We start from the raw sequence: 25,087 nt of genomic DNA, 5'->3' as shown, positions 1-25,087 counted from the left end.
GACGCACACGCGGAGGGGCGCTACCCCGGGGCACAGGAACCGGGGGAGGGGTAAAAAGGGACCAGTGTGTCACCACAAGCCTTGCAATAATAGCTGGCTTTTCTCTTTCCTGTGTGTGAGGGGCTCCCTCTCCATAACAGGATGGGAACAGGAAACTGGGCGTTCTGATTCAAACGGATCCGGCTGGCACAACAGGGGAAAAAATGGCACCTCAAGCAAGACAGAAACGAAGCGAGGAAGTAGTGAAGAGATGACGACATGGTCAGCTCCGCACCGTTTTAAACTCAGGTGCTGTGCTTCACCCGCGAGAACTTCCCCAGGGCGGACGCGTGACACTTAGAGGGCATAATGAGTAAACACTGAGACTGCGTAAAATTCGAACCCCTATCCGCGGTCCTGCAGGATCACATCCCTGTCCTGAGCTCCCTCTCCTCATAGATCCCAACCACTGACGCTCTGAGACCCTCAAACACACCGGCATTATTCTGCCTCAGGCCGCGACCTTCTGTTCCTCAGAAAGCTGGTCCCCCAAGTCTCTAAGCATCTAGCTCCTCTGCGCCTTCTCCGCCTCAGCTCAAAGGTCCACCAACTCCAGCCGCTAAGTAGGGTGACCAACTGCAAACGGGCTCTGCTGCGAAGCCCCTCGAGGAGCCTTCCGAGGACGCACCACACCTTGCGCTTACAAAACCTGTTTCTTTCATGGAGAGAGTGACTATGCCTGTCTAGTGACAACATACCCCATGCCTGGCATAGACTGAGGGCTCAAAAGATACCTTCTGAAGGAGTAAATGTCATCACTATAGAAAGAAACACTCTTGTGAAACGCTTTTGATCTCCTTATCTTACACCACACATACACACGTGCACACTGTAGATCACAGAAATATAAAGGCCAAAACTATAAGCTCCTAGAAGAAAATGGGAGAAAAAAATTCATGATTTTGAAGTAAGCAAAGACATTCAGAGGGAATATCAAAAACACAAAGGATAAAAGAAAATAAGAAAACACACTTCAACAAAGTAAAATACTGATGTGCTCTGAAAGACACATGCAAAAAAATAAAGAGTAAGTCAGACTGAGATCATGTATTTACAGTATGTGTATCTGACAAAAAAAATTGTTATGAACAATGTACAAAAATTGCCTGCAACTCAATATTAAGAAGACAGAAACCCAGTTTTTAAAAATGGGCAATCATTTTTAATTTAAACCAAATAGTCACTAAGCATGTGTTCTTACAATCAATTGGTACTAGTCATGAGGAAAATACATGCTAAAACCATAGGGGATCCTCAAATGTATGGTTAACTGATTTTTGACAAGAATGCCAACATTAAGTCAATGGGAAAGAATCCTCTTTTCAACAAATAGTGCTGGGACAAGATACCCTAACAAAAAAGGAAGAAATCAGACCCCTACCTCACACCACACACAGAAACCAGCTCAAAATGGATCCAAGGCCTAAATGTCAGAGCTAAAACTATAAAATTCTCAGAAGAAAATATTTAAGACTAAATCTTCCTGATCTTGGATTTGGCAAGTTTCTTAAATGACATCAAAAGCACAAGAAACAAAAAAGTAGAACTCAGAAAAATTAGAACCTTTTGCTTCAAAGGAAACTGTAAAGGACGTATAAAAACAGCCAACAGAATGGGAGAAAATACTTACAAATCATAACAATATGAATATATGTGATATATCCATACAAGGGAACACTGTTTTTTTAATAAGAAGTCAGATTCTGATACGTGCTACAACATGGATAAATCCTGAAAACCTTATGTTAACAGGAAGCAGCCAGGCACAAAGACCACATATTGTATGACTCCATTTACATGACACGTTCAGAAGATGCAACACTGTGGACACAGAAGGTAGATTAGAAGTTGCCCTGGTTTGGGGGATACAGAGGGTGGTGTAAAGGTACAAGGCTGCATTCTAAGGTAATGAGAATGTTTTAAATTGATGGAGCTGGCTGAAAAACTCTGTGAATATATTTAAGAATGCTCAATTGCACCAGGCTGGCTCAGTTGGTAGAGCATGTGACTCTAGATCTCAAGGTCATGAGTTCGAGCTCCATGCTGGGTCTATGTAGAGTTTACTTAAAAAACAAAAATAAAACCTGAATTGTACACTTTTGATGGGTGAGTTCTATCCCAAAAAACTGCTACAAAAAATAAACACATGAGATACCACTACATATCCACTCGAATGGCTAAATTTAAAGACTGATAAATTCCAAGTGTTGGTAAAAATGTGGAGCCAATGGAATATTCATGCACTGCTGGTAGAAATGTAAAATGATACAAGCACCTTGGAAAACAGTTTGGGTAATGGCCCGAGAGTGATGAAAATACCTAAGGACAAGGACACAAACGTGATTATTCATAGCAACTTTACTTACAATAACCAAAAACAGAAAACTAACCAAATGTCCCTTAAAAGTGAACAACCAAACTATGGTATATCCACACAACAGAAAACTATTCAGCTATAAAAAAAAATCAAAATATTGATGGATACGGCAACAAGGATAAACTTTAAACACATCGTGTTGAACAAAAGCAGCCAGGTGGAAAATAACACATACTGGAAGGTTTCCTTTACAGGAGACCCTGGAACAAGCAAAGTTGGCGTAGGTGCCAGGAACCGGGTATGTGGCTGCCGTGCGGTGCAACAGTGTAAAGGGCACAAGGGGGCCTGGGGAGGGGAAGGTGGTGGCAAAAGGACACAGGGAAACTTCCAAGGGTGATGAAAGTGTTCACCATATGTTGACTGTGGTCGTGAGGCTAACATGGGTGCATTCATTTGTCAAAACTCAGTGAACTGGATACTTGAAATGGGTACACTTCATTTTATGTAAATTACACGTTTATAAGGTTGACTTTTTAAAAAGCAAATTAACACCCATAGAAAGGCTGTAGAAAGCCTACAGTGAATGGGGCAGAATAATGGGTGTCATAAAGAAATGAGGAACAGGCATCAAGGACAAAGAGAAGAAAGATTTCTTAGGAATGCCTCTTTCTTTTTTAAAAACGTCCTTTCGTAACTATTTTTACCCTGAGCAGGGCTTCCCGGCTTCTTCTTACTCAAGTGAAAGGTCACCTATTTCCCACTGTTATAAGCAACCAAACAGCCTAAGGGGGTGGTCAGGAGGCATCCTGACCGAAGACCTGTAGGAGAAGAATCAGGGTAACTGCCTCATCACATACATGAGACTTACGTTATAATCGACGTCGGCAAGCTCAGCCAGCTTCCAAGAACCTGTCACCATTCCTGGTGCACAAGTACCGGCCTATCATTTTCTCCCATTGTACAACTGAGGGAGCTGAGGCTCACCGAAGATCTTTTGCCCAAGTTTACAGAACTAGGAAGTATCCTCTACTAGTGAGTAGTTTGGGGAAAGGCTTGACTCAACTGGGTAAAATGTGTGCCTGACCCAGGGGGTGTAGCTGTAGAAGGTATGTTCTGTCCTTACTGGGAGGAAGTGTCTCGACAATTTATCCATCATGCAAGGTGGAAAGCTGCAGAGATACATGTCCTGCGTCTACCTGGTTTATATATGACCTTTCACAACAAAGAAACAGGTGGCCCGTAATCCTGGTGATGTCATTCTATGCGTGCAAACAACTTGTGTGTTCACGTGCTTAGTAAAATACTGAAGCCACTACATTAAAACCCGTGTTTATCAGGCACTCAATCAAAATCTACTGAATAAACAAAAAAAAGCTCTCTGGTTGGATACACGTCTCTTCAGAAGTGTAACATGACACTATGCCCCCACCTAGTGGTCAAGCAGAAAAGTGTCTCAAGAGACGCCCCTAAAAGCAGAACCAACCTTTTTTGATCTTTGTTTTCTACTTGCTGCTACCTCAGAGCCAACAGGGAACAAAGCAGCCGGGTGTCGTCCTTCCTGTCCGGGAAGCCCTGCCTGGGCGCCACCACAACGAACGCGTTCCCCTCGAGGGCTCAGGAATGGCGACACTTCCCTGCAAGCCAGCCTGGGACGCCCCTCCTGCCCCATCCTCAGCACAAACCCTCTACCGCAGCTGGGTCAACTCCAGGGTTTATGCCACACCCACACTCATTCCCGCCGTATCTCCTAAATCCAGTCAGCAGAGGCCTGTTGGTCCACTACCTAGGACCCAGGACCGTGGGCACCGAGGGGGGAGAACAACAAATGGCAGCTGTGTGAAGGTTCCAGCCTCGAGCACCCAATCCAGGAGAGTTCAAGTCATGAACCCCACCCTCTCCCCCAGGACACAGGGCAGAGCACCAGGGGACCAGCGACAGGAGGGGACGGCACCTGTTAAGTGGGGGGTGAGAGCAAGCGCCTATCGTGCCGGCAGGTCAGGTTCACAGGTCACAGGAGGACACCAGGACCCAGCAGCCAGCACGAATCCAGGGCTGGATCCGCACTCCCCGCCAGCCCTGCCTGTGCCTCTCAGAACACCACCCTCTCCTTGGCAAGCATTCGGAGTATGGGAACAGGACCGTCGGGAAAGGAGAGAAGTTTGATAAGCGCGTGCGAGGGAAGGGTGTATGAAGGACACAGGAGCACCTGAGAAAGGAGAACACGGGCCCCCCCAGAAGCGACTGGTCTGTTGCTGCTAATCACTGAGTGGCTCACCATCCCTCCCTCTTCCCCCCACCCCAACACACACACACACACACACACACACACACACACACACACACACACACACACACACCCTCCACAAGCCTAAGGCACCAAGGCCTGGCCCACCTGGCCTGTTCCGTAACCACATTGTTACGTTCCCCCCTATTCAGCAATCTTACAATGAGAGGGTGTATGTGCCGGGTGTGTGTATGGGGGGGGGCAGGGGGGTTGTGAAGACTTTTCAAACAGTACCCAGACAGAGAGTAAATTTCCTGATCACCACCTTCTATTAGGTACTTCTTCTAAAAACACACCTGAGACTGGGGACTCCTGTACAACTCCCCCCCCTCACCCACTCAGTCCGACCCAAGCTGACCCCCAGCTAAGGCCCTGAGGCTCCTCCAGCAGAAGTCCCAGCCCAACCACAGGGCCTTTGGAATCGCCGACAAAAGGCTGACCGACTCCATCCTGAATCTTATCGGGTTACATGGAGGGGAATACAAACCCCTGGGAGATAAAAACAGACCCAATTTATTTTTTTATTTTTTTAACGTTTTATTTACTTTTGAGACAGGGAGAGACAGAGCATGAACAGGAGATGGTCAGAGAGAGGGAGACACAGAATCGGAAACAGGCTCCAGCCTCTGAGCGGTCAGCACAGAGCCCGACGCAGACTCGAACTCACGGATCGCGAGATCACGACCTGAGCCGAAGTCGGCCACTTAACTGAGCCACGCAGGCGCCCCAAAACAGACCCAATTTATATTACTGGTTTGAACAGCCTCCTTAATAGTTTATCAAATCCTAGTACATAACGCTTTGGTCTACCATAAATATTTCTGGCAAGACTAAAATAAAACTTTAAACCCACAGTAGCCTGGCTGGTGTTAAAGTTCAGACACACCGTTGACCCCTGAACAACTGATCACCCCCACCATGCAGTCAAAAATCCACAGATAACTTCTAACTCTCCAAAACTTAACTACTAAAAGCCACTGTTGACCAAAGGCTTACCAATAACATAGAGCCAATAACACACATTTTGTACGTTATAGGTATTATATACTATATTCTTTTGATAAAGAACAGTAGAGAAAAGAAAATTTAAGAAAATCCTAAGAAAATACTTACAATATCGTGCTGTATTAGGAAAAAAACCACACATAAGCGGACCTGTACAGCTTACATCCATGCTGTTCAAGGGCCAGCTGTACTAGACAATTGGGGAGGGATGCTCTGCCCCTTCATCTCCCAACTATGCCAGATGCTGCACAAACCCAGAGGGGAGACCCATGACAACAAAGACAATGTCTGAGACTGAAATGGCATTTTCCCCAGACATTTTAAATTGCAAACCTGCTTGGCAACTTCAATGCCCATTCACACTACATGTCAAGAGCAGACAGGAAAAGCGCCCGTGAGAAGCAGATGCTATTCAGATTCATTCACTGCAGAAAACCTATCCCACTCTGTTGCTTACCTAAGAAGCCCAGATCCACGGTGCCTTCACAACCTCTTCAAAAGCCAGGGCAATGGAAAAGTATCTGACCTTCTGTGGGAGAAGAATCCCTTTCAACGGTGAAATAGAACAAGACAACTGGAAGGAACTCCCTCAGGTGGAGTGAGGAAGTAGTATGTGAGCATGGTTTCACCGGGCACAGAACAAGACCCCCCAGAAACAGCGGGACTGATACAGTCCGAGATGCGGACACAGGGGTGCTGGGGTGGCTCAGTCGGTGGAGCATCCGACTCCCTGATCTCGGCTCAGGTCGTGATCTCACAGTCCCTGAGTTTGAGCCCCGCGTCAGGCTCTGAGCTGACAGCAAGGAGACTGCTTGGTTGGGATTCTCTCTCAAAATAAATAAAAATAAACTTTAAAAAAAAGGAGAGAGAAAGAAAGGAAGAAAGACACAAACTGAACTGTAAAGCAGTATTTTGGACTCAAAATTTCTTTCATTCTTAGAAAACTGAAGGACCTCATAAAGCTTTTTATGTGATTTACACTCGTGGATGTTTATTAAAACAGAACTGAGTAGTTCTTAAAATACATACTTGCTAATTCATTTAAAAACAACAATAAAACTCAATACATGTTAACACAAATAGCAGCTTTTATGAAAAGTATTTTCCAAAACAGAAAAAAAGTTAGGGAGAAAAGTGGCATGGCTGTACATTTTTGCAAATGTCAATGAGAGGCTGGATTTTCACACGTTTCAGCACTCCAGATACTGTGTAAGCCACATGGCCCCACAATGCTGCGCCCGCCTGAGAAAATGAAAGAGAAAAAGCCAAATAACGTCTTATCAATATTGTAAAAATTTCAACCCTGCTGACCCCTTACAGGGTGTGGGGACCCCAGAAGTCCCTGGGCCATGATGTGAGAACGGCTACTCTAAACCTACAAGAAACCCATTATTCTGGTATCATTTACTAAGTGATTCATGAATATTATTAGGTCTATCTTCTCAGTAAACCTACGCTGTCTGAGACAGGAAAAATGTCTTTTACTTTGGTAACAGTAGATAATTTGGATGTGGCTTTCCTTTTTGTTTTTAATATTAAGAGAGGAGAGAGAGGAGAGAGAAAGAGATAGAGAGAGATAGAGAGAGATAGAGAGAGAGAGAGAGAGAGAGAGAGAGAGAGAGAGAGAGAGAGAGAGAATGCAAGGAACAGAGAGGGAAAGAGAGAATCCCAAGCAGGATCCACACCATCAGCACAGAGCCCGACATCGGGGCTCAAACTCACGAACTGTGAGATCATGACATGAGTGGAGACCAAAAGTCGACACTTAACGGACTCAGCCACCCAAGTGCCCTGCTTTGCTTTGTTTTTAGTCAACACAGGAAGACTGAAAGTTTGCTACAAAAGAAAAACCTAATAGGCAGGTTTTTAAAAATACCTGTCTTACTAACACCCAGCTTTTCATCACAGGAATAGGCTTAAGAAACTAAAAGTTTCAGGGTAATTTTGAACTCTGAGAGCTGTTCCCACCACTCTAGCAATCCCTCCACATGTGCCCTCAGTGTAAGAGTAGGGAAGAAATCTGCCCTTCCTGCCTTCCCTCCCACCTGACAATTATGTCCTTGAGCCACACAGGTGGGGCAAGGTTTGTGTGGATGGATGGGGAGCACTTATGCATTGGAGGGCTTCCCAGAGCCCCTCATGTGGGGCATGGCCCAGCATGGGGTGCTGGAGCTCAAGTGGGGGGAGGAAGACATCCACATGTGGGGGAGGGGGCGAGGCACAGTGAGGGGTGTCAAAACTTAAACAGATATAGTAGAGGGTTCCCACGCATGGGGGCGACTTGGGATAAAGGGACATCTGTGCAGAGAAGAGGCCCAGTGCAAAGGGGGATCCAAGCCTGAGCAGAGGAGGGGATCTGTGCAGGGAAGGCACAGCCCTGGAGAAGAGACTAGTCATCTACACATCTGATTCACTGCCCTGTTAGGATAACAGGAATCCTCTTTCCCCCAGTCTGGAGAGTGAGCCACAAACACTGGGGAGAAGAAAATGAGGACTGGAATGAACCCCCTGGTTTGGAACTGATGTTGCAGGTACCAGTGGGAACGGAGTTCGAAACACATGGTTGAACATACACACATCCCGCTAACTGTCCCCAAGAGGGCACGGGAGCAGCAATACCGGATGGCACCAGATTATGGGTTCAAAATGTCATTTCCACTGAAAGGAACCAGGGATCCCTAAAGAGAAAGCTGAATCCAGAGCTGGGAAAGAGATAGTACAGGCAGATCTTGGATTAAATTGTTGTGCCCAAAAGAAAAGAGGTGTTTACAGGATGATGGGTAAAATAACATAGAAGTCAAGTTGGACAGGCTACCCTGGCCAATCAAAGACAAATGAAGTCTCAAAAGGTTTAAACAATGATAGTAATGGATTACAACCCCATGAATAAAGTGTGGAGACACACACACAGAGTGTGATGAGGGACAGTTACTGATGTAGTTGAAGTACCTCCCCTTAAAAGCCACACTAAATGCAAGGAGGGGGTGCACGTTGACTCGCAGTGCAGAGGCCTGGCAGGCACCAAAGTGAACACCACCAGCACCGCCAACACACTGAGAGGGTGCACTAAGAACAACCCATCATCACTTCTGGGGTATTCCCGCAGAAGACGCAGCACTCAGAGAACCTCATCAGGAAACATTAGGTAATCCCAGACTGAGACACCACACATCACTACTTACAATCTTCACAATATCAAAAGCATGACAGCCAAAGAAAGACCAAGGAAGAGCTCGAGCGAGGAAGAGGACGAGGAGACATGTTGACTAGATGCAGGGAGCTGGGAGCCATCTGTTGTAAAGTGCACAACTTCAACAGCTGGTGAGACCAGGATGGACTCAGAATCCAATGGTGGGGAGTGTTTTAGTGTTAACTTTCTCAAGTGAATGGCAGAGTTGGGGTCATGCAAGAAAATATGTTAGTGTGTAGGACATACTAAATGCAGGGGCATCTGGGCAATGACCTACTCTCAAGTAGGCAAAAACAAATGCCTACAAACTGCATTTCCAACTTATGTGTTAGATCAACTTTCCTCAACAGAACTGAGAGGTGACAGCCAAGTTGACCTTTATGGCTTTTGCCTTTACTTCTCCTTTCTTCACTAAAAGTGTCTAGTATCCAAAGGAACTATCAGAATTTTATCTGAGGCCGTTACACAGTTGCCTGCTCTTAGAAAAAAATATGCCCAGAAACAGCCCAACAAAATGGGATTCTAGTGACACCTAGTGACCTTGTGTATTCAATGTTCACATTTTCAGTGGAAACCATGAGCAACAGCCTAGATAGACAGCAAAAGAAGAATAAACATGACATTTAAATACAGGTCAGTTTCGCTGTTACCTCTAAGTTCTGGTGAACAAAGGTCAAGTTCATTAAAATCAAGGAAATTCAAATGAAATGAATTTTATTTTTTCACCAACGAAGTAGAAAACATTAAAAAGACTGATAACTCACAGTCTGAGTAACAGTTATGGGAAACAAGTGTTGTTTTACACTGCTAGAAAGAAGAGAATTTAGCACATTCTTTCTGGAAAGTATGACAGCATTTATTATAAATTTAAGTATACAGGCACTCTGAACTCAAAAGCCCACCTGTGGAATTTAAACCTACAGAAAAACATAAACATCTGTAAGTAATGTACACAAAGACATTGAGTGTTGTATTATTTCTGGATTGGAAAGAAAAAGAAATGGAAAACTTCAAACTCACTAAGAGGAGATCAATTACATAAATTACTTCCTATCTCTTATAGAAGACTGTATATGTTTTTAAGAAATGAGATCTATTGCTAAGTACAAACACGGAAAACTGTTCTCTGATATAATGTTAACTAAAAAAGTTCATGTATATTCCGTTAAAAAAAAACAAAACCTACATATTTCCATGGACACACATATAAACATGAACATGTAAGTGTTTATGTATGCATTTTCAGTAGGTTTAGTAAAATGTCTCAAAGTACATACTCCAAATTCTCAGTGGTAGGTCTGCCCACAACTGAGGGGAGAGAAGATAAGGCAAGAGGTGGATTAGGTGGGGACTTTTCACTTTAAAACTACATACCCATTTAAGGGGAGCCTGGGTGACCTGGTTGAGCGTCCACCTCTTGACTTCAGCTCTGGTCATGATCTCTCAGTTCATGAGTGTGAGCCGTGTGTCAGGCTCTGTGCACAGCACAGAGCCTGCTCGGGGTTCTCTCTCTTTCCCCCTCCCCCGCTGGCACAGTCTCCCTCTCAACATAAATAAATTTTTTAAAAAAATAAAGAAATAAAAACATACACCCATTTTAATATAAATACGTTTAATTTAAAAGAAAATTGATTTTCAAGAGAGCATGAGGAAATACAAAAATGAGTAATTCTATATAATAACTAAAATCTAGTTTTTTAATATTATTATTATCTATTTGTTTTTCAATGTTTATTTTTGAGAGAGCACAAGCAGGGGAGGGGAAGAGAAAGGGTGGCAGAGGATGTGAAGCCGGCTCTGTGGTGACAGCAGTAAGCCTGATATAGGGCTTCAACTGTGAGATCACGACCTAAACTGAAATCAAGAGTCGGACACTCAACTGAGACACCCAGGTGCCCCAATTTTTTATTTATTTAAATTCAAGTTAGTTAACATACAGTGTAGTACTGGTTTCAGGAGCAGAACACAGTGATTCATCACTTATATATAACATCCCGTGCTCATCCCAACAACTGCCCTCTGTAATGCCCATCATCTATCTAGCCCGTTCCCTACCCATGTTCCCCTCCAGCAACCCTGTTTGTTCTCTATATTTAAGAGTCTCTTATGGTTTGCTTCCCTCTTTGTTTTTATATTATTTTTCCTTCTTTTCCTCTATGTTCATCTGTTCTGTTTCTTAAATTCCACATATGAGTGAAATCGTATATTTATCTTTCTCAGACTAATTTCACTTAGCATAATACACTCTAGATCCAACCACATTGTTGCAAATGGCAAGATTTCACTCTTTTTGATCACTGAGTAGTATTCCATTATATATATATATACCACATCTACTTTATCCATTCATCAGTCCATGGACATTTGGACTCTTTCCATAATTTGGCTATTGTCAATAGCACTGCTATGAACATCGGGGTGCATGTGCCCCTTTGAATCAGCATCACTGTATCCTCTGGATAAATACCTAGTAGTTCAATTACTGGGTTTTAGGAGAATTCTATTTGATTTTTTAGGCACTTCCTTACTGTTTTCCAGAGTGGACCAGTTTGCATTCCCACCAACAGGGCAGAAGGGTTCCCCTTTCTCCACATCCTTGCCAACAACTGCTGTTGCCTGAGTTGCTAATTTTGACCTTCTGGACAAGTATGAGGTGGTATCTCATTGTAGTTTTGACTGTATTTCCCTGATGAGTGATGTTGAGCATCTTTTTGTGTGTCTGTTAGCCATCTGGATGTCTTCTCTGGAAAAGTGGCTATTCTTTCATGTCTTTTGCCCGGTTCTTCAATGGACTATTTGTTTTTTGGGTGTTGAGTTTGGTAAGTTCTTTATAGATTTTGAATACTAACCCTTTATTCTATATGTCACTTGCAAGTATCTTCTCCTGTTCACTGCCTTTTAGTTTTGTTGATTGTTTCCTTTGCTGTACAGAAGCTCTTCATCTTGATGAGGTCCCAATAGTTCATTTTTGTTTCCCTTGCTTCCTGAGACATGTCTAGTAAGAAACTTCTGTGGCTGAGGTCAAAGAGGTTGTTGCCTATTTTCTCCTCTAGGACTTTGATGGTTTCCGGTCTCACATTAGGTCTTTTAACCATTTTGAATTTATGTTTGTCTATGGTGTAACAAAGTGGTCCTGTTTCATTCTTCTGCATGTTGTTGTCCAGTCTTCCCAGCACCATTTACTGAAGAGACTTTTTTCCATTGGATACTTTCCTGCTTTGTCGAAGATTAGTTGGCTATACACGTTTGTGGGTCCATTTTTGGGTTCTCTATTCTGTTCCATTGATCTTTGTGTCTGGTTTTGTGCCAGTATCATACTGTCTTGATGATTACAGCTTTGTAATACAGCTTAGAATTGTGATGCCTCCAGCTTTGCTTTTTCAACATTACTTTGGCTATTCAGGGTCTTTCTGGTTCTATACTAATTTTAGGATTGTTTGTCTAGTTCTGTGAAGAATGGTGTTGATATTTTGATAGGGATTGCATTGAATGTATAGTATAGACATTTTAACAATATGTGTTCTTCCAATCCATGAGCATAGAGTATTTTTCCATTCTGTGTCTTCTTCAATTTCTTTCCTAAGCTTTCTATAGTTTTCAGCAAACAGATCTTTTACCTCTTTAAGTTTATTCCAAGGTATCTTAAGGTTTTTGGTGCAGTTGTAACTGGGATCAATTCCTTGATTTCTCTTTCTGCTGCTTCATTATTGGTGTATAGAAATGCAACCAATTTCCGTACATTTATTTTATATCCTGCAGCTTTGCTGAATTCATATAACAGCTACAGCAGTTTTTTGGTGCAGTCTTTTAGGTATTCCATGTACAGCATCACATCATGTGAGAAGAGTGAAAGTTTGACTTCTTTGCCAATTTGTATGCCTTTTATTTCTTTTTGTTGTCTGATTGCTGAGGTTAAGACTTCCAGTACTATGTTGAACAACAGTGGTGAGAGTGAACATCACTGCTGTGTTCCTGACCTTTGGCAGAAAGCTCTGTTTTTTCCCAGTGAGGACATTAGCTGTAGGCCTTCATATATGGCTTTTATAATGTTAAGATACGTTCCTTCTATCCCTACTTTCTTGAGGTTTTTATCAAGAAAGGATGCTATATTTTCTCAAAAGCTTTTTCTCCACCCATTGACAGGATCATATGGTTCTTATCCTTTCTTCTATTAATGTGATGTATCACATTAATTTGTGAATACTGAACCAGCCCTGCAGCCCACGAATAAATCCCATTTGATCGTGGTAAATAATTATTTTAAAGTACTGTTGAATTCAGTTAGCTAGTACAGTATCTCGTCGTCAATTTTTGCATCCAGGCTTATCAGAGATATTGGCCTGTAATTCTCCTTTTTAGTGGGGTCTTTGTCTGGTTTTAGAATCAAGGTAATGCTGGCTTCATAGAAGGAGTTTGGAAGCCTTCCTTCCATTTCTATTTTTTTGGAATAGCTTGAGAAGGATAGATATTAACTCTGCTTTAAATGTCTGGTAGAATTCCCCCTGGGAAGCTCATCTGGCCAAGGACTCTTGTTTGTTGGGACATTTTTGATAACTGATTGAATCTCCTTGCTGGTTATAGGCCTGTTCAAATTTTGTTTCTTCATATTTCAGTTTTGGTAGTGTATGTGTCCAGAAATCTGCCCACTTCTTCCAGATTGTCCAGCTGGTTGGCACATAACTTTTCATTGTATTTTCTTACAACTGTTTATATTTCTGTGGTGTTATGATCTCTCCTGTTTCATTCACAATTTTATCTACTTGGGTCCTCTCTCTTTTCTTTTTGATAAGTCTGGTGGCTAGAAGTTTACCAATACTGTTTATTCTTTTAAAAAACCAGACTTGTTTCATTGATCTGTTCTGTTTTTTTGTTTGTTTATTTCTATATTGTTTATTTCTGCTCTAGTCTTTATTATTTCCCTTCTGCTGGCTTTTGGCTTTATTTGCTGCTCCTTTTCTAGCTCCTTTAAGTGTAAGGTTAGGTTGTGTATTTGGGACTTTTCTTGCAATATACTTCCCTTTTAGGACTGCCTTTGCTGCATAGCAAAGGGTTTGGACAATCATGTTTTCATTTTCATTTACTTCCACATATATTTTTATTTCTTCTTTAATTTCCTGGTTAGCCCATTCATTCTTTAGTAAGACGTTCTTAACCTCCATGTATCTGAGGGCTTTCCAAATGTTTTCTTGTAGTTGATTTCAAATCTCACAGTAGCATTGTGATCTGAAAATGTACATAGTATGATCTCAATCTTTTTGTATCTAGTGAGGGCTGATTTCTGACCCAGTATGTGATCTATTCTGGAGAATGTTCCATGTGTACTCGAGAAGATTATGTGTTCTGTTGCTTTAGGATGAAATGTTCTGAATATATCTGCTAAGTCCATCTGATCCAGTATGTCATTCAAAGCCATTGTTTTCTTGTTGATTTTCTGCTCTGATAATCTGTCCATTGCTGTAAGTGGGGTATTAATAATAGTCTCCTACTATTATGGTATTATTATCAATGAGTTTCTTAATGTTTGTGATTGATTTTTATATTTCGGTGCTTCTATCTGGGGGCATAAGTATTCACAATTGTTAGATCTTCTTGATGGATAACCCCCTTAATTATGATATAATGCCTTTCTTCATCTCGTTAGTCTTTTTTTTTTTAATGAATTAACAATACTTTAAATTTTAATTTATACAAACATTTATATTATTTTTAGTAAAATCATTTTTAATTTTTTTTTAATTCAAGTTAGTTAACATACAGTGTAGTCTTGGCTCCAGAAACAGAATCCAGTGATTCATCTCTTACATACGACATGAAATGCTCATCCCAGAAAGTGCCGCCTTTAATACCCATCACCCATTTAATCCATCACCCCACCCATCTCCCCTCCAGGAGCCCTCAGATGGTTCTCTGTATTTAAGAGTCTCTTACGGTTTGCCTCCCTTTCTGTTTTTATCTTATTTTTCCTTCCCTTCCCCTATGGTCCATTTGTTGTGTTTCTCCGTCTTTGTTTTAAAATCTAGTCTGTCCGATATAAGTATGGCTACTCCAATTTTCTTTGGCCTTCCATCAGCATGACAGAAGGTTCTCCATCCTCTCACTTTCAATCTGCAAGTATACTTAGGTCTCAAATGAGTCGCTTGTAGACAGCAATAGATGGGTCTTGTTTTTTTATCCATTCCGCTACCCTATGTTTAAGTTAACTTTAAAGGGGCTTGATAAAGGGTGCCTGGATAGCTCAGTCAGCTGACTGTCCAACTCTTGATTTTGGCTTAGGTCATGATCCCAGGGCTGTAGGATTAAGCCCAGTATCAGGCTCCTGAATGAGCATGAAGCCTGCTTGAGATTTCTCTCTTCCTCTCCCCTTCCCCCACTCACACACGCACACTCTAAAATAAATAAATAAATAAATAAATAAATAAATAAATAAATAAATAAATAAATAGGGACTTGCTTAAGTTGTCCTTGGGTAATAATAATTTTGGAGTTTCCATGATCTCCTTAAGAAGCCCTCAGGAGGGGCAAAAACAAGAGAGAGGGGATAAAGCAAAGAGGGAATTAGGGAATGGACCACCAATGAAAGCAAGATGGCAGGACTCTTAGGAGAAGAAATTGTGAGAATTCCCTTTTCAGGACTAGGTGAGAGGCCTCTTTTTAGTACAAGGACACCTGTCAGTTTACATTTCTACCCAAGCATATCCATTAACCTCAGGTTTTCAGGAAAGGTCTGTTTTTCTGTACCCTCCCCCTCCCCCATGTTCCTATACAAACTCACAGGTAGCTCACATCACTTCCTCCAAGAAATTTTCTCTGATATCTCTAGGCTAATGTAATAAAACCTCCTTTGTTCATTAGCTGATAGGACAAATACTTATTGAGCACCTACTATGAGCCAGAATGTGTCAGATACTTAGTGGAAATACAACCTTAGAACAAGACAAACATGGTGGCTGTACTTACAGAGTTTACATCATAAAGGAAAGACCAAAATGCATGATTAGGTAGGTAGGCAGGTAGTTCAAACAGAAAAATGGGTCATATTCCTGGCTATTTACCCAAAAAAACACAAAAACACTAATTCAAAGGGACATCCCTATATTTATAGTAGCATTATTTATAATAGTCAAACTCTGGAAGCAGCCCAAGTGTCCCTCAGTAGATGAATGGATAAAGAAGATGTGGTACATATACGATGGAATACTGTTCAGCCAAAAAACGAATACGGGGCACTTGGGTGGCTCAGTCAGTTAAGCGACTGACTTCGACTCAGGTCATGATCTCACAGTTTTGAGTTTGAGCCTGCATCAGGCTTTATGCTGTCAGCACAGAGCCTACCTCAGATCTTCTGCACCCCATTTCTCTGTCCCTTCCCCACTGGTTCTATCTCAAGATAAATAAATACACTTTTATTTATTTATTTACGTGCAACAACATGGATGGCACTAGAGGGTATAATGCTAAACAAAATAAGTCAGTCAGAAAAAGACAAATACCATATGATTTCACTCATATCTGGAATTTAAGAAACAAAACAAACAAGCAAAGGGAAAAAGAGAGAGAGAAGAAAGAGAGAAACAAACCAAGAAATAGAGTTGTAACTGTAGAAAACAAACCGATGGTTACCAGAAGGGAGGTGGGTGAAGGGATGGGGGAAATAGGTGATGGGGATTAAAGAGTATCCTTATCATGATGAAAAATAAATTAATTAAGTTTAAAAAACAGACAAATGAACAAAATACGTTTTAATGGCACAGATAGGAATTAAGGAGTTGAGATAGAGGACTTTTGTCTTGTGGGCCATATAATCTCGGTATTACAACTCAGTTCCACGGGTGTAGTGCAAAAGCAGCCATTCATAATACACAGTCAAGTGTGCATGCTGTGTTCCAAGACACTGAGATTTGGATTTTGTGTCATTTTCATGTGTCAGAAAATACTCTTCTATTTTCTCTCCGACCTCGTAAAACTGCAAAAACTAACGTTAGTTAAAGGGCCATAGCAAACAAACAAGGTGGTGAGCTGATTCAGCCCACACACCATAGTGCACTGATCCCTGCTTGGAATCACTTAATTCTAAGCCACTTTACCTTAGCAAGAAGGATAAAACTGATTTATGTGTTAAAAGTGTTGCATTTGCAAATGTACAAGAGGTGAAACCAAAGAAGACGAGTAGCAGGCTTCTGCAGTAATGAGGCAAGATGATGGTTGTCTGGACTAAGGGGGAACAGTAAAGATAAAGATCCACGAGGTCTATTTTGAGATACACTCAACAGGACATTTTTAATGGACTGTGTAAGATGAGGGAGCTGCTTCATCGTGAGCCTTCCTCCACAATCTCCCATAAAAAAAACATTTTTTTTTCAAATGCAAGGAAAGCATTGACCTACTATTCATCAAAGTTTCAAGTAACTTGTAAGTAGAAAAACAACCCAAGTTCCAATATAGCTGCAAGTCGGTGGATGCAGAAAGCAGGGGAAGGGCTTACAATTCCATAAACAGTGTGGAGAGGCCTGGAGCATTCAGATAAAATACAGGTAAAATACCTGTGAAACTGTGAATTTCAATAACTGTGAAAAAGAGAAAGTTGGCACTAACTGCTGAAATACAGAACAGGAGTGGTTCACAGCACCCATTACAGCAGAGGCCCAGAACTGACAGGCTCTGAAAAGTCTTCATTCTGGGGAGAATCAACTGTATTGAGAAGGAGTGGTAACCCTGGAACAAACCGCAGTGAAGGAACAAAGAGGAATATATTCAAGGATCCCACAGAAACAAAAGGCAAACCCTTCCGCCCTCACCATCAACATCATCCATAAAAGGAACTATGCAGACAGCAGAACTGATGTAAGATGGTGCTCAGAAACTAGAAGCCCTGTCTATAAAATTACTAGGAATAGAACAAAGCAGAGCACATCTGGAATAAAACTGTTTGGAAAAGAAAAAGCAAATCAAACCATTTCAGTGAATGAAAATTCACCTGCTATCAAAATAAAAACAAAGCTGAGGAAAGTAACACAACTCTCACATCTGAATCAAATACTGTCAAACAAGTATTTGAGAAAATGCATTCACCTACCCATCCATCCACACGTGTGAGGTATTTCTTGAATCATAAATATAAAAATTAAGACAATAACAAAACGGGAAGACACTAAACAAACGAGGATTAAACTTAGGAAAGAAAAAGAAGACAAAATCATGTCAGAAATGAAGACTTAATTATAACATGCCAAAGAAGAAAAAGATCCAAATGAAAATTTAATAAAGAATACTGAACAAAAACAAAAGTGGGGGGAAGGATAAACATAACATCCAGGAAGAAGTAAAAAGGTTCAGAGTCAAATGGTTGAAATTAAAGGCAGGTGGAAAAGGCCCAACATACATAGAATCGAAACCCTTGAAGAGAAAGGCAACACAATAAAACAGTAGTAATTAAAACTATAAAACAGTAAGTTTTTCCAGAAATAAGACCTGAATCTCTTGAAAGGGCCAACCTAGAATTAGAATCAACAACTGGATCAATTCAAAACCCACTAAAGAAAACGACTAGATTTTAAAGAAAAAAACAAAAAAACAAAACAAAACAAAACAAAAAACCCCTGGGTCCCCTTGAAGAAAGATCAAGTAATTTATAAGGGGACAAGAATTAGACTAGCTTCAGATGCTTAAACAAAAACAAAAACAAAAACAAAACTAGGTTCCACTTGTTTTTAGTCCTAAAAACCAAATCTCCTGCATATGCACTATTAAGTCATACATACATTGTGAAAATTTTAAAAAGGCTTTAGAAACAAACAAAAAGGCGTATTTTCAAAGGAAGCAAACAATCTGCAGCTTTCCCACATTTTCTGGGTCTCTACCCTGAGGTAAGGCAGTGGCAGTCTCCGCAGGTGTGGGGGTGATGGGCAGGAGAACTTGCTGTCTTTCTGGCCAAAGGAACCAGGGGAAGAAGTCCTGGCAAGGAGGGCCACCAGAGAATGAGGCAAGGATCCAGGAAACAAGCCAGGGAAGAGGAACCTCAAGTTCGGAGCAGAAAAGGCCATTTCCCTGACTGATCCCTTGATCTACATGTGCGTAAGGCAAAATGACATCAGCCTGTGGCCAAGGCTTGATGAACTGAGTGAATCTAAGCAAATGTCCAACACACGTCTTAGAATGACATTCTGAATTTTAGAGCTAAACAAGTTAACTGTGTGCTAAAACAAAATCAACAATCTTCAGAGCCGTATAAAAGAATGCAGAGCCTACATAACATTAACAGTGTCCAAAATAAAACCCTAAGTTAAAAGATCACATTAAGAGCCAGGAAAATGTGACATGTTCCCAGGAAAAAAAAACAGTCAATAGATGCCAACCCTGAAATGCTGAAATTATCAGACAAGGTGATTAAAGGATCTACCGTCACCATACTTTGCAAGGGAATAGAAAATACATATGTAAGGAAAGACAAGAAAAGCAAAGATAGAAATCTCAGCTGAAAAACAGACATACGTAAGAACCAGGTGGAAATGGCAGAACTGAAAAATACATGAAGTAAATGTACTAAATAAATAGGCTTAAGGACAAAATGGAGTTGATGGAGAAAAGAGTCAATGAACATGAAGGCGGGTCAATGTGAAGAAAAAAAAATGACTGAAAAATAACAAAACACCAGGGCATCAGGGTCAAGTGGGGAAATTGCGAAGACCGTATTACACAGCAGGGATTTGCAAACTAAGGCCCCCAAGTCAACGTGGACCATCACCTGGTTTTAGAATAAACACAGCCACCCCTTGTTTGCTCATTCTCTATGGCTCCTTTCACTACAAGAATTCAGTAGCTGAATAAAGACTGCATGGCCCACAAAGCCTACAATAAAGGCACACCTCATGTTACTTACTTAGCTTTAATATGCTCTGCAAATACTGCATCCTTTCCAAACTGGAAGGTGTGTGGCATCCCCACAGAGAGCAAGTCTATCAGCGCTATTTTTCCAACAGTATTTGTTCACTTCATGTCTCATTTTGGTAATACTCCCAATATTTCAAAATCTTTCAATACAATATTTTTACAGTGATCTGTGATCAGTGATCTTTGATATCACTACTGTAATTGTTTTGGAGTGCCACAAACCACACCCATCATGTAAGACAGTGAACTTGATAAATGTGTGTGTTCTGACTGTTCCACCAACCAAGCAGTGTGGCCATCTCCCTCTCCTCGGGCCTCCCTGTTCCCTGAGACACAACAGTATTGAAATTGGGCCAATTACAATATAAACCCCACAATGGGCGCCTGGGTGGCGCAGTCGGTTAAGCGTCCGACCTCAGCCAGGTCACGATCTTGCGGTCCATGAGTTCGAGCCCCGCGTCAGGCTCTGGGCTGACGGCTCGGAGCCTGGAGCATGTTTCCGATGCTGTGTCTCCCTCTCTCTCTGCCCCTCCCCCATTCATGCTCTGTTTCTCTCTGTCCCAAAAATAAATAAAAAACGTTGAAAAAAAAAATTAAAAAAAAAAAAAGTAAATAAACCCCACAATGACCCCTAAATGGTCAAGTGAAGGGAAGAGTCACACATCTCTCACTTTAAATCAAAAGCTAGAAATGATTAAGCTTAGTGAGGAAGGTATGTCAAAAGCCAGAACAAACCAAAAACTACACCAAGCAGTTAGCCAAGTTGTGAATGCAAAGGAAAATTCTTGAAGGAAATTAAAAGGGCCAGGACAGTGAACATACAAATGATAAGAAAAGCCAACAGCCTTACTGCCGACATGGAAAAAGTCTGAGTGGTCTGGATAAAAGATCAAGCCAGCCACAACATTCCCTTAAGCCAAAGCCTAATCCAGAACAAAGCCCTAACTCTCTGTAACGCTACGAAGGTTGAGAGAGGGGAGGCAGCTGCAGAAGAAAAGTTTAAGGCCAGCAGAGGTTTGTCGGTGAGGACGAAGGAAAGAAGCCGTCTCTGTAGCGTAAAAGCTCGAGGTGAAGCAGCAAGTGCTGAGGCTGAAGCTGCAGCAGGCTCTCCAGAAGATCTAGCGGAGATCATTCGTGACGGTGGCTACACCAAACAACAGATTTTCAGTGTCGGTGAAACAGCCTTCTGTTAGAACAAGATGCTACAGAGCTTTCCCCGCCAGAGAGAAGTCGATGCCTGGCTTCAGAGCTTCAAAGAAAGACTGACGCTCTTGTCAGGGGCTAAGGCAGCCGGTGCCTTAAGTGCAAGCCGATGCCCACGTACCATTCTGAAAATCCGTGGGCCCTTCAGAATTGGGCTACATCGACTCTGCCTGTGCTCTAGGACGAGAACAACACAGCCGATGGCAACACGTCTGTTTCCAACACGATTTACTGAGTATTGAGAACCCACTGTTGAGAGCTTATTGCTCAGAGGAAAAAAGATCCCTTTCAAACCACTGCCGCTCACTGACAGCGCACCTGGTCATCCAAGAGCTCTGATGGAGGCGCACGATGAGACGAATGCGGTTTTCACGCCCGTTAACACAGCATCCATTCCGCAGCCCGTGGATCAAGGAATCATTTCAACTTTCACATCTTACTACTGAAGAAATGCATTTCACGAGGCTATAGATGCCATAGATGGTGATTCCTCTCATGGATCTGGGCAAGTAACCTGAAGACCTTCCAGATCGGACTCACCACTCCAGATGCCATTAAGAACATCTGTGACTCAGGGGAAGAGGCCAAAATATCAGCATAAATAGGAGTTTGGAACAAGTGGACTCCAACCCTCATGGATGACGCTGAGGGAGTCAAGACTTCATGGGGAAGTAGAGGCAAGATGTGGCAGAAGGAGCCAGAGAACGAGAGCCAGACGTAGAACCGAAGATGGGACTGAATCACTGTGCTCTCGTGACCAAATGTGAACAAATGAGGAGTTGCTTCACGTGGATGAAGAAAGAAAGGGGTTTCCTGAGATGGAACCTAGTCCTGGTGAAAATGATGTGAAGGTTGTTGAAACGACAACAAAGGATTTAGAACATGACATAAACTGAGTTGAGAAAGCAGCGGCAGGCTTTGTGAGGATGGGCTCCAAAGCTGAAAGAAGTTCCACTGTGGGCAAAAAGCTATCAAACTGCCCCATGTGCTACGGAGAAACTGTCTGTGAAAGGAAGGACCGATCAACATGGCAAACTTCAATGTTGTCTTATTTTAAGAAACTGCCACCCTGATCAGCCAGCAAGCCAAGCCATCAACACTGAGGCAAGCAAGACCCTGGACCAGCAAAAAGATTTTGACTGGAGGAAACCTCAGATGAAGATTAACATTTTCTTAGCAATAAACTATTTTTTAAAATTAACGAACGTACTTTTTTTAAACATAACATTATTGCACAGTTAAAAGACTACAGTACAGTGTAAACCTAAGTTTCATATGCACTGGGAAACCAAACACTTCATTTGACTCACTTTATTCGATATTTGCTTTATTGCAGAGGTCTTGAGCCAAAACCAAAATATATCCAAGGTATGCCTGTATTTACTATCTGTCATTTTAAAGAAAAACTTTACCAGTCCCTGATATACAGTTAGAGTAACCAAGAAAAGAGGAGGAAATGGGACAGAAAAGATATTTGAAGAAATAATGGCCAAAAACTAATCCTGTTTTTAGAAACCAATACATAACCTTACATATTCAAAAAGCTCAATGAAATATACACAGAATCTACTAAAATCTAAGAATCTACTCACCATACCTAAACACTTACATTCACCTTCTGAAAACCAAAGACCATGAGAAAAAGTGGAAAGATATCAGAGAAAAAAAGACACACTACTTACAATGGAGAAATGATTTGAATGACTACAGGGTTCTCAAAGAACACCAGAGGACAGAAGACTACGGGAAAAACCTTTAAGTAATTTGGGGTGGGGGAGAAACTGTCAAATTGGAACTGCACATCCATGGAAAATATGATTCACAAGTAATGATGGAATTAAGGACATTTTCAGAGAAAGAAAACTAAGAAAATTTGAAGAGACATGCTAACCTGAAAGAACTTAAGGGGGAAAGTATCAATAACAGTAACGTTTGGAGATTTCAATATCCCATTCAATAATGGACAGATCTACAGGCACCTGGGTGGCTCAGTTGGTTAAGTGTCTGAGTCTTGATTTCAGCTCAGGTTATAATCTCACAGTCATGGGGTTGAGCCCTCTGTCAGGCTCTGCACCTGCCTTTACTCAACCTATTTGCCACAGCTGATCATTATCCCCTCCTTGACAGCTTTCTAGAATCCCATCCTCACTCGTTTTCCTTCTCAACACCCCAACACTAGAGTGATCAACCTTGGAACCTCTTCTCTTCCCTATCTACACTTCCTGAGAGATCACAGCCAGATTTATGGCTTTAAATAACATCTGTATACAGAAGACTCCCACATTTTAATCTCCAACCTCCCCCAGGAGCTCCACACTCATATATCCAACTGCCTACCTGACACCTCCACAGGGGTGTCTAATAAACACCCCAAATTCAGCATATCCAAATAGAACTCATGACCTGCCCCTCAAAACCTGGTGCTTCTGAGGCCTTCCCAGTCTCAGTAAACAGCAAACCGTATTTCTGGTTCCTAGGGCCAAACACCTCACAGTCACCCTTGATTCTTCCCCTGCTCTACAAACGCATCCAAATCCTCAGATCTAGTGTGGCACTACCTTCAAAAATATATCCTGAATCTGACCATTCTTCGTGACCACGTCACTGCCACCATGGTCCTGGTGACATCTCTAGGCTGGATGCTCAGGAGCCTCCAACCACTTTCCTGCTGCTGTCCCACACACTTCTCTCCTCACACCCCACAAGGCCCCATGTCATCTGATGCCCCACTGCCCTCTGGCCTCAGTCTCCACTTCTCACCTTAACTGCACCTGTCCCGGGCTCAACTACATTCCCCACAAAATTCATATGAAGTCTCAACCCCAAGTACATCAGAATGTAACTGTACAGTTGCCTCTTGAACTACATGGGGGTTAGGGGCACCAACCCCTCACTGTGCAATCAAAAATCCATGTGTAACTTTTGACTCCCTCAAAACTTAACTACTAATTACCTACTGTTGAACAGAAGCCTTACTGATAACAAGCAATTAACACTTATTTTGTAGTGTTATATGTATTACATACTGTATTCTTAAAATAATACCTAATTTCTTAATTTTCATCAGTATTTTGAGGCTGCAGTTTGTGAGTTTTTTCAAATTCTTGCAAATCTCCGAAAAATGTTGATTTTATTGAAAAAACAATTCATGTAGAGGTGGACCTGCACAGTTCAAATACTTTTTTCCCCAAGTGTCAAGTATAGTTGGAGATACTGCCTTTAAAGAGACAAGTAAGGTTAAATGAGATCACTAGGGTGGGCCCTAATCCAATACAACTGGTGTCCTTAGAAGAAGAGGAGATTAGGACAGACGGCTGGACAGACGCATGCACACACACACACACACACACCAGAAGACACAGACAGAGAGAAGACAGCCATCAGCAAACCAAGGTGAGCGGCCTCAGGAGGAAGCAGTCCCGCCAACACTTTGACCTCGGCTTCTAACCCCCAGGACAGTGAGAAAAGAACATCGGTTGCGTAGGCCTCGCGTGCGGCACTTCAGTCTGGCAGCCCTGACCGCACCACATTCACGCCCTTGTCTCCTCGGTACACCAGGTATGCGTGTCCCAGGGCCTGCGCAGTCACCTTCCCCGTAGGCAGGGTTGTGGATTCTACTACATCCATTTTCAGCTGCTGAAATGGAGGCTTGAGGGTATTAAATGACTTGCCCAAGTAAGGCAAGAGAAAAGACCAAATCAAATTTTATCTGGTTCTGTGATGTATGTGAACTATCTCCACACCTGACCGATACTCAATACAGAGAAAAAATACAGAGAAAAAATAAACTCACTTTTCGACCCAGAGCACCGAGACAAGCTTCACCCCTCTCTTCTGCGCTTTGTCCCAAGTGCTCTGGTATCCATCTTTGAACACCACATGAGTTACTTGTTTGTTAAAAGTTTTTGAAACCTGTAGACAAAAGGCAGAAAACAAAATGTAAATTACCACTTATGAACAACTGGATAAGTAAAGTTGATCAAAAAGGACACTTTATTCAATATTTGTCAAAAGGAAAACATCTAAACTGCCCACCCCGGCAATTCCATTTCTCAGAATCTGTCACACAAAACTACTCTAACAAATGCACCAAGCCACTTAAAAAACCTATCTGCTCCAGTTAGGATGGTGTGTTATGCGTGTGTTTATCTCTACTCCCTCT

At 42.0% G+C, this 25,087-nt stretch overlaps 1 protein-coding gene across 7 annotated transcripts in view; it reads right to left on the bottom strand.

Annotated features, from left to right (window-relative positions):
• MCPH1 (microcephalin 1) overlaps positions 1–25,087 on the bottom strand; it is a 271,189-nt gene that overhangs the window by 235,587 nt on the left and 10,515 nt on the right. For 6 of the 7 annotated variants that reach the window (XM_045055128.1, XM_045055125.1, XM_045055126.1 and 3 more), the window contains 1 exon segment: positions 24,719–24,837. The exons of the other annotated variant lie outside the window; for it this stretch is intronic. In XM_045055128.1, the coding sequence (XP_044911063.1) occupies positions 24,719–24,837 (119 nt within the window). 7 annotated transcript variants of the gene reach the window in all.

Source organism: Felis catus, chromosome B1, assembly GCF_018350175.1.
Source record: "Felis catus isolate Fca126 chromosome B1, F.catus_Fca126_mat1.0, whole genome shotgun sequence".
NCBI classification, from domain to species: domain Eukaryota; kingdom Metazoa; phylum Chordata; class Mammalia; order Carnivora; family Felidae; genus Felis; species Felis catus.
Note: the sequence above shows the minus strand (reverse complement) of the source record. Positions and strands in the feature narration are given on the sequence as shown.